Source organism: Nicotiana tomentosiformis, chromosome 4 (genome assembly GCF_000390325.3).
Source record: "Nicotiana tomentosiformis chromosome 4, ASM39032v3, whole genome shotgun sequence".
Taxonomy (NCBI): Eukaryota; Viridiplantae; Streptophyta; class Magnoliopsida; order Solanales; family Solanaceae; genus Nicotiana; species Nicotiana tomentosiformis.
Window position 1 is genome coordinate 33,923,582 of NC_090815.1, and position 17,453 is coordinate 33,941,034.

At 37.3% G+C, this 17,453-nt stretch overlaps 1 protein-coding gene and 1 long non-coding RNA gene across 2 annotated transcripts; one reads left to right on the plus strand and one right to left on the minus strand.

Annotated features, from left to right (window-relative positions):
- Positions 1-2,160: 2,160 nt before the first annotated feature.
- On the minus strand, positions 2,161-2,745 carry LOC138909487 (uncharacterized). The gene has a single exon (XM_070200687.1). The coding sequence runs from the start codon at positions 2,743-2,745 to the stop codon at positions 2,161-2,163; it is 585 nt and encodes a 194-aa protein (XP_070056788.1).
- A 5,812-nt stretch (positions 2,746-8,557) lies between these two features.
- On the plus strand, positions 8,558-16,327 carry LOC104110138 (uncharacterized). Its single transcript, XR_689387.4, has 3 exons — positions 8,558-8,986; positions 15,171-15,359; positions 15,760-16,327. It is a non-coding gene; the product is annotated as an uncharacterized lncRNA (long non-coding RNA).
- Positions 16,328-17,453: the final 1,126 nt, after the last annotated feature.

Consider the following 17,453-nt stretch of genomic DNA (forward strand, 5'->3'; position numbering starts at 1 on the left):
GGCAGCTACACTGGTAGAAGGCTCTGCTGAAGTGGATGGTATATCAGTTGTCTCTGTACCCACCACCGATGACTCATCAGAATGGCCTACGGTGGTAGTCGGCTGACCCTTTCTCTTGGGGTTGTGTGCATCTATTAGAGAATACCAAGAGAATGGCTTCTTTGCCTAAACCTTTGTGCCATAGTCTCTAGGTTCTACCTATGCATCAGTAAGGTAATTAGTGATGGTGTTGGGGTACGAGTAGGAAGTATCAGCCTACCTGGCGACCACTAACATGTTGCCCGACATCACGGCACCCACATTGATCGGGTACCCGGCCATAATAGAGCCGACTAGAACAGCCCGTGGAATAGGAAAGTTTGTCTTATTTTGGCACGGGTCTAGTTTGCTACATACGAAGGTCTGTCATCCCTTCGCCTTCAAATTTAGGGTGTTCCACTGAATAGGAACCCCTGCTGTGATCCATGGTTGTGGTGCCCCTGGGGCTGCAAGAAGCTCATCTAGCCAAGGGCGAGCTGCATGTCCCATCGCCAGTTTTTTCAAGTACTACACTGGCTCTACATCCTCAAACCCCAAGTAGGGGTTCAGTGTGATCTGGTCGAACTGCACCTTCAAATTTCTCACTTTTGTAACTTTGGTCCCTTTCTTGATATGTGCCACATTGGCATAGAACTCCCAGACCAAGTATTCCTTTGCATCCACAACTGACTGGGTCAACCACATCTATCCCTTTCTCTCTCGGAATTGCCTCAACACTTCTGGATTGTACTTGTCAAGATCTCTGAGTTGGAATTGTCGCTCAAGAGTGAGCGATCTCACCGGCCACCACTCACGAAAACTAGTGAAGGCAGCCAGACTCACAAACCGGTCCTCCCAGACCTCTTTCTTCTTCGACCTCTCAAGGCCGACAATTGTGGTATCACCTCCTCTGCCATCATCCGGAATATCACCCACAACAGTTGTTGGTGCTTCAGGTGCAGGTGTAGAAGAGGGCTCTAAAGCCTTACTTGCGCTCTCCAAACCCTCGTAAGTGCTACGTGAGGAGGAAGGTTCGTCTCTAAGTTGGTACCTTCCCTACGGTTGTTGTGGGGGTGATTGAACCGCAGGCTTCCCTTGCTTTAAGTCGCCCTCTGATGCTTCCCGATATGGGGCATATGAACTAGATTCGGAGGGCTCGGGCTGTCTTCCTCGGCCTACTGTGGCTTTCTTGCTGATTACCCTATGGAGGGCGAGGGGTAAATTGCTTTTGACTCTGCCTCTAGAAGGCTCACCCATCCCCTTTGACGTGTCACCACAACCTCGAGATCTGATCATTTTCTATAACAAGCAACAGGAGAAGTCAGATGTAATTCAATTGAACACAGACAGTGATCATAGTGTAAAATCAGAGTGCAGGGTATGGAAGTGCGGTCCGCACAATTGCAAGTGCGACTGAAGACTGGGTTGTGCAGACCGTACAATTTGGATCTACTAGAACACGTTTAATTTTATAGTCTAGCACATTTAAAGAAATTACCAGTGCGTCATTATATGGTAGCAACAATCCATCTGGGTCCTCCTCCATGAAAGTGATGTCGTCTTTAGCAACGTTCTGGAATCTATTGCTATGGGTAATCGATACTTTCATCTTTTTTACTGCCTAGAAGGTGACCCCGTTGATCTCGTTCCCCCCCCCCCCCAAAGATCATGTTAATCATCTGGCACGGGAGATCTTCCCCTGATTTAGAGGGTTCCGCATTGTCCCGGTTACGAACATAGTTGTTCTTAGCTCGGTCACTCAAGAATTCTCTAGGATGTCCATTCTTCAATAGAGTCGCCACTTCTTCCCGGAGATGTCGGCAGTCCCCAGTTCGGTGTCCATTCATTATGTGGTATTTACACCATAAGTTGGATCTCTCTAGCTGGGATCAGATCTCATTATCTTCAGAAATCGTGCTTCTTTGATGTTTCTCATAGCTGAGACCAATTCTACTATGCTGACATTGAAATTGTACTCTGATTGCCTGGGGTAGGAAGGATCCAGCGTACCTGACGCTTCCTTGTCCTGCAATGATTTATTATTCCGACCACGATCAGACCTCCTATCGTTAGCGAATCTATCTGCTGATCGGAAACTTTTATCGCAGCCTTCGGTCCGTTCGTAGGGCAAAAACCGGCCCCTCAAAGACCGTATGTCCGTGTAGAAGTCGTCTTTTGATTTTTCTTTGTTCTTCTTCCATCCCTTTCTGACGACGGGAAACCAACTTGATCATCTTTGATCCTTATCTTTGACTCGTACCGATTGTGGATATCCGCCCAAGTCGTTGCTTGGAACTCGAGCAAACTTTCCTTCAATTTTTGGGAAGCATATGAACTTCTCGGATTCAATCCCTTGGTGAATGCTTCAGCTGCCCATTCGTCCGGAACAGCCAGGAACAACATCCTCTCCTTTTGGAACCGGGTAACAAACTCACGCAGCAACTCGGATTCTCCTTGTGCAATTCTCAGTATGTTGGACATTCGGGCCTGCACCTTTCTAGCCCCACCATGAGCCTTAATAAAAGAATTCGCGAGAATCTCAAAGGAATCTATGGAATTTTCGGGTAACAGTGAATACCGCGTCAAGGCTCCCTTCGTGAGAGTTTCTCCAAAAACTTTTAGCAAAACAGATTCAATCTTGTGAGGAGCTAAATCATTCCCTTTCACCGCCATTATATAGGTTTTCTGAGGGTCTGAAGTCCCGTCATACTTTGGCACGTCGGCCATTTTAAACTGCTTTGGGATTAATTCTGGTGAGGCACTTGGTTTATACGATAACTGAGTATACTTCTTTGAGTCCGGTCCTTTCAGCATCGGTGGTGCGCCAAGGATTTGGTTCATGCGTGCGTTCACTTCTCTCATAAACCATAAAAGTTCATTCTTGAAGGGATTATTTTCATTATTGGGGCCGGATCCACTCCCCCCAGCTCCATCGAAACCAACCTCGCCCCTTGGGGTGTTGTTATCGACCTTCTATGTTATTTGATTTACGGGAGCACCGAGAAGAACTGGATCTCGCCTATTTGCATTATTGGAAGTCCCCGACAACGCCTACTTCAACTATGTCATAACCTTATCATGTTGTGTGAGGTGGCCTAAAATGATTGTTTGTTGCTCTTGTAGGACCCTTACCGCATCAACAACATGTTCCTCTTCAGCATCATCGAGAGTTGCCTCGCGAACATGTCGCGGGTATCACCTGTCGTGGACCGGCGTGGAATCGTTCCCCTCATTATAGATGTCACTGATTGAATCCTCGAAATGAGGTTAGTCTCCTCGAACCTTAGGATTGTATGTGTTGTTAACACCATTATCTGACATTTTCTTATGAATTGTTCTAAGATAAATAATCAAAACACGTCAGTAAAAAAGGCAAGGATCAACTTAATTACACCGATGTCTAGGCCCCACAGTGGGCACCAAACTATTTACCCATAAAACGGTACAATTAAATTTATACGTGATTTCTAGACAAGTGAATTAATTCGATCCTGAAATAATGAAATAATTGAAGAAATATGTAATACTTAGCCATGATGTGAAGATGAAATAGCAGAAGTAGTAATTTCGGGCGCAACAATAATAAGAACAAAAAATAAGAAGACAAAGTTGTATAGAGCTTAGTATAGATTATAGTATCAGTTTGCCAGAAAATTCGTGTCCTTTATAATGATAACAGAGATCACTATTTATAGTTATGTCTAGGGAACAAGATCCTAGGATCGTGCCCTTCTTTAATATCAATTATGAGGGCCATTGATGGAGATGTAACGATGAGCATAAATGACAAATTCTTTGTAACGAGCAGAGCACTCAATGTTGAATGTTCTTCATTAATGCCGTCGGGCGGAGGGTATTTATTACCTTTTATGAGTGTCCTTCCTTCTGGTACCAAACAGGATAATTGCCTTCGGTTTCACGTGTCAATCTTTTTAGCAACCACTTGTCATAGCATACCCTATACAGTTATAAAGGTTATATTTTCAAGTCTTCATTCCCATTTTATTTGGGAAGTTTCAAAGTTCACGATTACTAACATCATTACGAAATTGATTGGATGTATCAACCTTTTTTCCCCACTTATTTTAAAATCTCATAGGAGATATAAAGTTAATACTTAATATTATTTACAACAAATATTACTATTATTTGTGAATAATATTTAAGTAGGAAGACGACGCAATAGGACATACATTACATATTGTTTTTCAAGAAAAACAAAGGTGTGTCAACTACTATTCCGATTGAGAAGATTTCTTTCAAGCACAACCTAATTTCTTGCCATTAAAAAGAAAAGATTATATCTCACCGCGCGAAGCGTGAGTGAGTTAACTAGTTTTTTATAAATATTTTTGAATCTGGAATTGACTACGTGGCAATAATTGTGCTTAGCAAATTAAAGGATCTCGTTTTAAGTTAGATACGACTATGTGTGGGTTTTCCTTGGTTCGCTCTAAATTGAATGTTTAAGAGACTAGCCACCTATGAATTTGTTTGAAACTTGAAAAGCTTACATAAACAACAACAACAACAACAACAATAATCCAGTATAATCTCACTAGTGGGGTCTGGGGAGGGTAGTGTGTACGCAGACATTACCCCTACCCTGGGGTAGAGAGGCTGATTCCGATAGATTCTCGGCTCCCTCCCTCTAAGAGAACTCTCCACCTTGCTCTTGGGGTGACTCGAACTCATAACCTCTTGGTTGGAAGTTGAGGGTACTCGCCACTAGAGCAACCCACTCTTGTCGAAAAGCTTACATAAACGAATGGTTTAATCCAATGATACCTTTCTCTATAAATCATTGGTCCCACATGCCCACTAGGTTTGTGTTTCATTCTGTTATGTTATGTTTGGGCTTTTATTAAGGCGCGCATTATTAATTTAAAGTACTTGGAATTGGGTTCAAATTCATTATTTAGCTAATGGTATAAATAGAAGTACATCAGTAATGTAGGGTTTTACCTAATTTCAATGATTGTTGATGATAAGGGTGGCAAGTGGGCCGGTCCAGGACCGGGATCGGCCAGGGTCCGCGGACCAAACGGTCATTTGGGACTAAACGGGCCTGAACCAGTTAGAACAGTGGACTGGGCCTAGTCCGATCTTCCGGGCTGGTTCTTCACTTTAAGACCGCTAGGCTCGGGACCGTTTGGGACCGAGACCGGACCGGTCCTTGGCGGGCTCAAACGGTCCCAACGGTCAAAATTCAAAAACAAAAAAAAAACTTACTCGTTGGGCTTTGAAAAATCTGGTTGTTGGCCTTTAAAAAATAGTCGTTGGCTATTTACAAAATAGCCATTTAACTCCCCCACCCCTCCCAACATTGTTTTAACCCTAAACTTTTTATAATTACACTTTTTCCCTATTTTCAACTATAAATACCCCCCTCATTCTTTCATTTTTCTCACAAAACCATCAATCTCTCTCTGATTTTCTTCTATAATTGCTACTATTGCTTACTTTATTGTTACAATTTGCGAAAAAAAATATGAAATTGGTGAATTGAAGTCTTCAAGTCTTCAACAATAATTAATTTTCAACAAGTTGTTCGTCAATTCGGTAAACTCATTCCAACTCATAATTTTTAATATTATAGTTTTGTTTGTTTTATTTATCTTTTATTATTTGATTAATTAAGATGGCTTCCTTAAAAAACATTTTGGTAAAAATAAGGGAAAATTCAAGAGTGGAGAATTTAGTGGCCAATTTGTTCCTCCTCCACTGCCCCCGACTCCCCGACCCAAACCCCATATCTGTCCCACACCTACTATTCTTGATAGCGATTATAGTTTATTACAATTTACTAAGAGTCAATTTTGCCATAATATTGGAACTGGTGAACAATTAGACCATGAATTAATGAATGCTCTTTATTCTAATCCAATTATTGATGAAAATGATGAGGAGAAAATAGATTTTGATGAAACTCAACCGGATGACGATACACCCACTAGTCCTGCTCCTGAAGTTAACCCAACTAGTGATAATCCAAATTATGCGATGTCTCATACTTTTGTTAATGTCCCTACTTTTTCTAGACAAAGTACCAAACGGACGGAAACATCTCTTGTTTGGCCATTTTTTATTCAACTTATTTCATAAAATAAGGCTAAGTATAAAACTTATGGCAAGGAGTTAGCTTTTTAATATTTTGGATCGTGTGATGGGGTGGGTGGGAGGACGGGAACTTTGGCTAGACACATATTGATATACCCTCAAGATAAAGTCAAATATCTTCGTTCCAAAGATTTGGCCGAGGGGACAAGTGTACATCTACTCCTAGTAAGGCTGACCCTAGTACCGGGTCAAATCAATTTTAGTCAAAAATTAACACTGTTACTAGTGATATTTTATATTATGATCCAAAAAAAGATCGGGAAGAATTGACAAAATTGGTTATTGTTATGTGCTTACCCTATAGTTTTCCTTCTCACCCTAACTTTGTACATTATATTAAAAAAATAATTAATCCTACTTATAAATATTCTTCTCGCACAACCGTAAAGAGCGATATTTATAAATATAAACATGAATATGAACAATATTTGCGTTATTTATTTACTCATATAAATTGGCGTGTTGCTATTACAACTGATATTGGTAGAAGTGGCAACGACTGCGATTACCTTACTATTACCAATCATTGGATTGATGAGGATTGGATAATGCAAAAGCGCATTATTGCTTATAGAATAATTAATTCACGTCACACATGGCAGTTTATTGCTAGCACAGCTACATATATTTGTAGATATTTTTGCATTAGTGATAAAATAATGTCAGTTTCAATGGATAATGCTACTAGTAACACAAATGCTATAGCCTTGCTTACCACTACACTAAGTCATGCATTTAGTAACATTTTTCATGTTAGATGTATTTGTCATATTTACCATTTAATGTTCCAACTCCTTCTTCTTCTGATTCTCAATCATCTAAAAGAAATGCGGGAGTAAGAGCACTTAGTGCTTGGACAGGGTTTAGGGGTTCTCAAGGTTCTAGTAGTAGTGATTTTTCACAATTAAATGAGCTTGAAATTTATTTGTCACAGGGAATTGAGGAAGTGAATCCCGACAACTCCTTTAATCTTTTGGAATTGTGGAAGGACAAAGAAAAATACTTTCCGATTATTTCAAGGATGACCCGAGACATTTTAACTATTCAAGTTTCAACAGTGGCATCGGAGAGCGCTTTCAGTCAAGCAAGACTTCAACTCGGTGATTATAGAGCGTTTATGAGGGAGAGCTTGGAAAAATTAGTACTTTTCAGAGATTGGATCCGTTCAGAAAGAAGAAATTTTGGACTTGCTGAATCACAACCAGAGGTAGACAAAGCTTACGAAGAAATGCTAGTTGAACTTGCGGAGGATGTTGCTTCGCCCGGAAGCGGTGATGACCAAGCTTCTTTTCCACCACCACCAACGAAAATTCCTCCGGACCTTGATGGATTTATGAAGTTTGTAAGAGATTAACATGTAACTTGTATGAACAAAAATTAGTATGTATTATGTAACTTGTATTTTGGCACATCTTGATTAGTTTCTTTTTCTTCTCAATGGTGATATTAGCACCGTGTTGTACTCATTCCATATAGGGGAGGAAGACTAAGAAAGATATTGTCATATTTTTTTAATATTATAATAAAATTATAACGCATTGCTTTGAATATCTCTTTACAATATTTTTGTCTTTAAATTTGAATTAAAAAATTTAGGTCACAATTCTATAATAAAATTTACAAGGAATTGCCTTAGATATTTTTATTAACATCTTTTTTTCTCTAATTTCTATAAAAAAAATATTCGTTGGGCCCACTTAGCCCGCGGCCTGAAACCGTTTAGCCCGGGACCATTAGTTCGTGGGCCCGATCTCGGACCGATTCCTACAAAAAACCACCAGGACCGGGACCGGTTGGCCCATTTAAATTGGGACCGGCCCGGGACCAGGACCGTGTGGACCAGCCCACTTAGGCCCGGGACCGACCCACTTCCCACCTTTAGTTGATGAAGAACTCTCAAAAATACTCCCTGAAATTGTCATATTCCTCTTCAATTGAATCCTCTCGAATTCTTCTTATAAAATTTCAATATATGAGTTCTCTTCCCCTTGAATTCTATTCATATCATTGAATGCTAATTAGTAGGTTACAAGTCTATATTTGTGGCGGACGAGTTTCTTAATTTCTATCTATCTTTTTATTTCCTTCTAGTTTTTGATTCCTTGTATTAATTTCATTGTAAGTAACAACAGTGGTAGAGGCCAGCGATGCAAATGGATGGAATAGTAGTGAATTGCTTTCCTTACAAAATTCTTGAATATATAGCATTTTAATATAAAAGAGAATTTGTTATAGATCTTAATTATTCATATTCATTAAGTGATTATAAAAGAAAGTAAACAAATGCGTTCAACAATTGAATTCTAAATGATTAAAATTCAGACTAAGAATAAACACACTTAATAATTGATATTTGAATAATTAAAATTCAGTCATTCATTAAATACAAATAATTGTTGTGAATAAGTATTTACCTTTGAAATAGTGTCATTTTAGCTACATTTTAGTAAATAACTAAATATGGATAGACTAAAGTAGTTCGGATTGATTGCAGTGTTTCTGAAAATCTAGGTGCTTCTTTGCCATAATCAGAAGAATGCAGGGGCTTTTTACAGATTTTACCAATTTTCTCATTGGATCGTCACTCACTCTTTCTCTTGCCAATTCCATCTTCAAGGGCGACGCGCCACCTTATCAATGACACGCGCCGCTCTTGAACACTCACCCCGCGGTCCAGAATCACCAAAAGCTCCACAAACACCGTCATCACCTCCACCAGACGCCATGATCTACGATCGATTAGCTGAACACTCACCTCGCGGTGGCAATTGATATTTTGCAGAACTCAGGGTTTGAGGATGATATGATAAATCGCCAACGCAATGTGATTCTTCAGGAGACGGAAGAGGTAGTTAAATACTCCTATAATTTATTGGCTGGATTTACTCCTTGTGTTGCTGGATTTACTCCTTGTGTTTAGCGTCTGTAGTCTTTGTTGGTTATAGTTTTCATATGGTAAAACTTCATCCACTTTATTATCCTAGCGTGTTTGATTGGACATGGAATGCAAGATGTTAAGTCCACTTTTGATTCCAGGATTTCTCTGAATTTTAAAGTGATCAAAAGTAAGTTCCTATACCGAGAACCAATCCAATTAAGTCTGTAGCATCTACCAATTTCTCCATATCCCCCTTTTCTTTTCATGTGAGATTAGGATCTTGTTTTAATGTCTTTCATTTATACGAGAACAATTGAATTGCTTAGTACTCAATCCTGATATTGAAGTAAAGGTTGATAAATTAATTTGATACACTAAAGTTAAAATTTGAATGGTTAGATGAATAGCACCAAGATTGAGGCCCACTAATGACGAAGCTATGTATAAATCCCCATTAAGGCAAAAGAGTTACGTGACTTCTTCTCTTCTGCCTAAGTCTTAGTGGCCACTATTACTCGATACCTATGTTGGTAGGAGAATGCAAGTTCGTGGTGAAAAATAGTCCAGATGCGTGCAGGTTGGTGGGGCACCACTATTGTCCCAAAATAAATGAATTCTTGAAAGTTGTGATAGTTATATGTAATATTTATTATTTACTGTCAAATACTTTGAAACATTTCAAAATGGATAGAGTGTCATATAAACAGGAACCAAGAGAGTACTATTAATGTTTTAAACAGATAATGGAATTTTCAGCTGTGACCAGAATAATTTATTGTTTGATTGCAGTGATTGTTAAAGCAATGTTTTGAGAATTCAACCGTCATATGTATACCCGGGACTTCATAATGATGCATTTGTGGTCCTTGGAGACAGAAAGAGAAAAGTTGATAGGAGTAATAAGAGCTGTTTTTAATCCAATTATGAACTATTCTGAAGGACTGGTAAATTTGGGAGTTTAGCAAGATAAGCTGGAACTTGGAAGTAGCACCTATATTCAACCAAGTGCCTATACTACTCTTAGTTGCTCCCTTTTTGTCGTTAAGAATCAGTAGTTCAAGTATAGTACATGAAATAAATAAAATTTTGATAAGGTTTGGGCAACCGAAGCATGAATAAATTTTTCTCTAAAAAAGAATGTGTCAAAGCTCGAAACAACAACAACAACAAACCCAGTATATTCCCACAAGTGGGGTCTGGGGATGGTAGTGTGCACGCAGAACTTACCCCTACCTAGTGAAGGCAGAGAGGCTTCAAAGCTCAAAAGACCTAATAAATTATTTTGGGAGTGGTTACCGTCAGATGACATGTGCCTTTATGATTGGAATTACCTCTTTTTGCTAGATACACTAAGTTTTGTCTACTCTGATTGTGTAAGATCTAGATTAAAGAGCTCATTGAACTGATGATAATTGACACTTCACGTTGGTGCAAATCCCCTCCGCGTTTGATCAGTTTATGGCTTCTTGGTTGGTCCTAACCCTCAAAGGGCCTGACATTAGCGGAAGAATGAGAGAAATTCTTATTGATTGGTTGGTTGAAGTCCACCACAGATTTGAACTGATCCAGAGACTCTTTGATAGGGAAAAACTGGACCAGACATGAACATTTTTTTATATCTCCATCTCGTTTCATTTTTGGATGAGTTTCACCTGTAGTTGAATGCAAATTTTGTGTCTAGAAACAGCTTTTAATCTGGTGAAATGGAATACATTCATTCTTGATTAAAGAAATTGGTAGCTGTGTGAGGGCTTGAAATCTCCCGGTAAAAGCTTATTGTGCAAAATGGATTTGGTGTCTCAATCTTCCAGACAGAGCTCTCTGGAAAATGGTCATTTGCACAAAATATGACATGGACAAGATCCCCTTCTCCACCTCTTGGCTTAGGTGTGCGGAAGCATATCCGAGTCCTTTGGAGCTACTTTTGGGAACAATGCTCCTTAAAAGTAGGTGATGGAAGAAAGATTAAATTTTGGCGAGACTTGTGGCTTGGCCAACCCCCCCTTATGAACAGATTTCCTGCTTTTTCTAGATGTGCATTCAACCAACACTCTTTCTTAGCCAAACTTGAGTCAAGTTGGCCCGCATTCCATCGTGGGCGTCACATTCACCCCCCTCCCCCGAGGGGCTCAGCGTCCTCCTCACCACCGTACTGAGGGAGTGTCAGACTTTGATACTATATTTGTCACAGCCTAAGCTGATGGCATATTGGGGTGCACATGAGTCGGGTTGGTTTGGGTTTTACCAAAGAACTATCAATTTTGTCGGTTTTATCGTGTTTTTTCGTTTTTTTCCACATGAATATTATTTCATTACTTTATTAAAGTTATAGATAAAATTTTAATAAGTTAATATATATTTGGTATGAATTAAACAAATTAACAAACATATGATCTATTAAAATATTCTTATGAGATAATTTTTTGGTAACACATTATAGTTATTTTTTTAGTCTAACAATAATTTTCATTGATGTACGTTTCAAGCTTAACCGAATTTTAATAATTAAAACAAAAATCATATAAAGCCTAAGTAATGATATGTTCTGTTTAATTTTAAAACTTACAGATAAAACACCATTTCAAATTTGAAAAAGATATAAGATTTTAATAGATCTTAACATATGAAGATGGGAGAACAAAGAGATTGACGCAATTCAATAACACAAGATAAGAAAGTAATGATACACGTTAAAATCAAGTATTATTTAAAGTAAATAAAAATAGATGCACTTTATACTTCTATGAAATATTACATTCATGAAAGGATCACAAATATTTCTAGACATTTTTAGTATAAATCCTAAATAAAAGTTTAGAAGTATATATAAAAATTATATACTTATATGTCGGTTTGATTCGGATTTTTTACTCAATACCAAACCAAATCAAACCTAGTCGGGTTTTTCAATCAGTATGGTTTGACTTTTCGGTTAGATGTAGTTTTCTGAACACCCCTAATGGCACGTCTCATCCGCTTTGGCGCAACAGACCTCACAGATTACGCCATCATCGTGCCCAAAAGGGCGCATACCGTGTGAATTTGTGTTATGCCGTATAACACTCTTCACTTTCCTCTCCATTCCGATGTGAGATTCGCTTAAGGTGTTATGCACCCCTTCTTCAGAAGCTTGCCAGTCCTTCTCTTTGACCCGTCCTCCATCATGGGCATCACAACTAGAGAGTATGAAGGGGGGGGGGGGGGGGAAGACGTAATAGAAGAGGAAAATGGGAAGAGCTCCTTGTTGTGATAAGGCTAATGTGAAGACAGGGCGATACCGCGATAGTCACCTGAAGAAGATGCTAAGCTCAAAGATTTTATTGTAAATATGGAAGTGGTGGATATTGGATTGCTCTTACTCAAAAAGCTGGTAATTAAAGACTTCTAATCAAATGTGTGTGTCTCTGTGTGTATTGATGGGATATATATTTGGATCAGTATGAAAGAGATGTGAGAATAGTTGCAGATTGAGATGGCTAACTTATCTTAGACCTAACATCAAGCATGGTAATTTTTCTGATGAGGATGGAGTGAAACAAAAGAGTGAATTGAAGCTGCTGCATCCAAATTAAATAAAGGGTGTACTTTTTATTCAGCTATTTCCATCTCTTGTTTGATTTTTCTCTAAATTTGACTTTTATCTTCTTTTAGATAATTCTGTCGTATTTTAACATCAGACCATATGATGAGTACCTCTTTTTTGAAAGAAAATAAGACCTGGTGTATGTCTTTCATCTCTTAAAATTAAAATGACCATCCGGCATAACATGCAAATGAACTAAAACATAACAAATTTCAAACAACATTTATAGATGAACATACCTTGTAATGTTGACGGGTCTACTTATCCTTCAACCATGTACTATTCCTTAAACATTATACATACAAAAACAAAGAACTATTATATAATGATTAGCAGGGAAAACCAAAGCACATAAATATCCATAGTATCTTGAGGAGATTGAAACGAAAGGACCTTTCAAGTGTTAAATTAATTTACTACCTCCATTTTATATTCTCTTTATTTTTCATCCCTGAAATTGTTAAATGAGGGGTTTAAGTGAAATGGAGGCCTTATTTAGAATTAGTAGACTTCTGGGTTTTTAAATCTAAATATACAATAAAAATCCTATCTCTAAAATCAGATATCTTGACTTCTTCGTCATCTTCGAGTTCGAACACAATTGCTCTTTTATTACTCCTTCAATGCTCCTTCACTCTCAAAACTAATCACCATGCTCGTCGATTATACCACGAGCCTATATGGGTTAGCTGATTGCAAATGACTGATAGGCTTGAAGTACTGAAAAGAATTTTTAAGTGCTTAAACTGATGTTATAAATAAGTAGTTACGTATTTGGATAGAAATACTGACATTGATAATAAGCAAGTGATATATTTGGTAAAAAAAATGTCGATAAGCTTTTGTTTTACAAAAAATTATAAATCTAAAAGTAGCTTTGTAAAGAAAAGGAGGAGCGGCAAATTAATGGAATGAAGAAAATTTAGGAGTTTTATTTTGGGAAAGGTATTTTTTGAGTTAGAAAAATATTATTAAGGATAAAACAATAAAAGTCTTGGTCAACCTATAAGTGCTTATAAGCTGAAAAGTCATAAGGGTAACCAACTTATGATTTTTGGCTGATTTTGGCTTATAAACACTTCACTTATAAGCACTTTTGATGACAAGAGTGGGTTGCTCTAGTGGTGAGCACCCTCCACTTCCAACCAAGTGGTTTTGAGTTCGAGTCACCCCAAGAGCAAGGTGGGGAGTTCTCGGAGGGAGGGAGCCGGGGGTCTATCGGAAACAACCTCTCTACCCCAGGGTAGGGGTAAGGTCTGCGTACACACTACCCTCCCCAGACCCCACTAGTGGGATAATACTGGGTTGTTGTTGTTGTTGTTGTTATAAGCACTTTGGGTAGATAAGTCAAAAAGTTCTTATAAGCCAATTTGATCAGCTTATAAGCTTATGCAAACACTCTCTATGACCTTCGTTCGCTGGCAACTCTCATCGAACCACATACAGAAGCTTTGTACACTGGTCCCTGATCTTTGATTACGCAATCACCGATTCAGCATTCCTCTCAACTACTCTCTCGATTATCGCTCCTCCCCTTAAATCTATGTCTTCGCTTGCGAAGCCGTTGCTGGTAATATGGTTCCCGTAACTCTGTCTAGTAGACTTCACACTTTATTATCTAATTCAAAACAGATAATGAGGATCTTCATAATTCTATTTCATTCTATTTTAGGTAGTGTTTGGCCTTGGTTAAGCTTATTAAGGACTAAAAAAGTAACTTTCAGAAATAAGTACTCTAATTTTCAGCGTAACTGATATGTAAAGTACGAGGAGAAGTTTTATACAATTAAATGTTTTGGTTATCAAAGTACTAGGAGAAGTTTTTCAAATATTGTTTAAGTTATTAGATTCAAAAGTAATATACTGGTTTCGCATATGTTCTGCTAACTTATGCACTTTAGCACGCTTTATGTATTTATTCAGCTGGAATCGCCGGCACACATCGTTCTCTTCTCTCTGTGTATTTACCTTTTTCCCCATAAAAATTTGGTCTTGTGGTGGTTTCTGCAAATTATTCTTCTTCGTCTCTTGCAAATTTCCCTGTTTGGATCACCCAGGTTAGTCAAGACGACAATTCTGAAATTCTATATAGTATCTAATTGAAATGACAAAATGATCTTGTTTCTTGGAAGATGATTCAAGCTAGCTAAGTGAACAGATTTGCTAATACAATTGGGGAAAATGCTTCTTTTTTTGCTTTAATAAAAGTATTCCTTCCCCATCCCTATTCCATGTGCTCCAATCATAGTTCAAACAAAAAATTATAGTTTAAAATATGTGTTTAAAATATGTCTGCAGTTAGTTTCCATTAGTGTGATACATTATTGTTGGCTTGTACTGTGTATTGTGTAGCCCTAAGCATCTGAATAATTTAGCATTATCCTAGGTTAAGCCTGTAAATTTAGGCCCGGTTTTCTGGTAGCTTTTTAAAATAGCAGATTCGGCAATGCAATTTGTTACAGCAGATGACAATGAATTACATTCGTAGGGATCCTACACATTTCTGTTTTGAATTTTGCTTACTGCCTTTCTCATTATTTCTATATAGAAGAATAATGTATTTATTTGCAGCCATTTGATGATGAAAAGTGAAAGAGACGGATTGCGAAGCAACGCTGTGCAGTGCTTGTTTATCAGTCAACTAAGTACTTGTCTTGTACTTAGTTGTTTCTGCAGGCCAACTTATTTGTCCATGTCAAAGGTTGGGTTGAAGAGGTGCATTTTGCTTGTAGCATGTCAAGTGCTCTTTCAGTCATTTTGGTAATCTCGTCTGTTTAATAATTTCTCTAAAATAAGAATGCATTTTCCATGTCTTCATGTTATCTAATATAGCCTTAAATTAATAGCAGCAATGCTATTCTGCAAATCTCCTCGGGGTTGCTGATTACCTATAAGTCTTAAGGTTTTATCCGTACATTTGATAAGAAACCTACTGGTCTTTAATCTTTGAGTTCCCTCTTGGTATTTCCTTTTCGATTTATATGCTGATAAACTATGTTTTTCGGGGTCCTCTTCCTTTTTTCCCCTTCCCCTGTTACATCTTCTAGCAGTTATTTACAACAGTTTATGCTATTTACTTGTTACTTCTTCAATAGAAACAACAATGATTTGTCAGGATATTGATTTCGGAGGCATTTTACAACTAATTGGTTGTATCCAGGTGTGCATTCGTGCTTTTCCAGGCAGTCGGTTGGGATTGCGAGGAATTTAGAGTAGATTGAAAGCATATGAAAATGGTTAGAGATAGAGATGGAGAAAAAGATAGATATGGAATTGAAAAGTTAGAGGTTGAGATTTATCACGTTTGAGGTTGAATCGAGCGACATTATTGACAAAGTCAAAGCTTAGATTCAGGATAAGGAAAGTATTCCACCAGAGCAGCGGCGATTAATCTTAGCTGGAAAGAAGCTCAAAGATGGACATACTCTTGCATCCAGAAAGAGTCGACTTTGCATTTGGTGGAGGGATTATTGAGCCTTCTCTGATAGCTATGGCTAGGAAGTACAACCAGATTAAGATGATTTGCTGTAAATGCTATTGTCTCTTGCTTTCTCGTGCTGTTAACTTCAGGAAGAAAAGATATGGGCACAGCCCTTGTTTAGCTAGATGTATGCCGTGGAATTATGCTGCCAGTCCTCAGTCTTAAAATTTTCAGCAGTCCACTTGATGTAATGGATTGAATATCATTTGTCTTAAACATTTAATTTATTGGATAAAAAATTCCTAAATTTATTGTCTTAGCTAGTTTGCTATGTTTGACAAGGTGTAACGTTGGGATGGTTCAAATGTTAAATGGTATCAGCTCAAAGGTGCTGGTTTATGGAACTTTTCTTGACATGGTTTGCATTTAGTTTATTGTTAGAGCAAAGTGATTGAGTGGCTCATGGTCGATTATAAATTAGAGATCGCTCATTGACCTTCTTCTTAATCGATTTTCAACCAATGGTTGTTAATGGTTCTCTTACATGATGATGAAATCAACCAACGGTCACATAATTTAAAAGTTAATATATTTTAGAAAGAATATTTTAATAAAAAAATTAATGATCTAACGATACCATTAACCAACTACATAAAATCAATTGAGTAATCAATCACCAGTGCGCAATAAACCACCATCATGGTCGATTAAGTAATCATTGATACAAATAAAACCACCTTCGTGGTCGATTATCAACCTCTAAAGTCTAAACTTCAAACCCCAAAAAATTATTGAAACATTCTTAGTTAATCATCAAACATTCTTGATCAATCATCAACTATTATTGGTATATTATTCACGTCTGATTGATAATCAGCTCCCTTAAATCAACGACTCTTGGTTTATTATCCACGAGTGGGCGCATAATCAACTCGCTTATGGGTTGATTATAAGCCATTGGCTGCAAAATGAAAAAGCATTCGGTATATATATATATATATATATATATATATATATATATATATATATATATATATATATATATATATATAATTTTTAATTTATAGATAAAGTTTTTAAATTTGAATTAAAATAAAAAATAAATTTATCTTTTGGTACCATACTTAATTCGATTAATGATCATATGCAATCATGTTAGGAACTTTTGTTATCTTTTCTAATTATTTAAATACTAGTTCGCCTCTAGCAAAATAATAATAATAATAATAATAATAATAATAATAATAATAATAATAATAATAATAATAATAATAATAATAATAATAATAAAACTACTCCATATAACTATAAAACTCTTTTACATCTAAAATCATATAATTAAAGTTTTTTAAAATACTATAGCTAGATTTGAATAAAGGAAATTTCTTTTAAAATAAATATAATATATAAGGTACACGTCTATGTTTATCCAG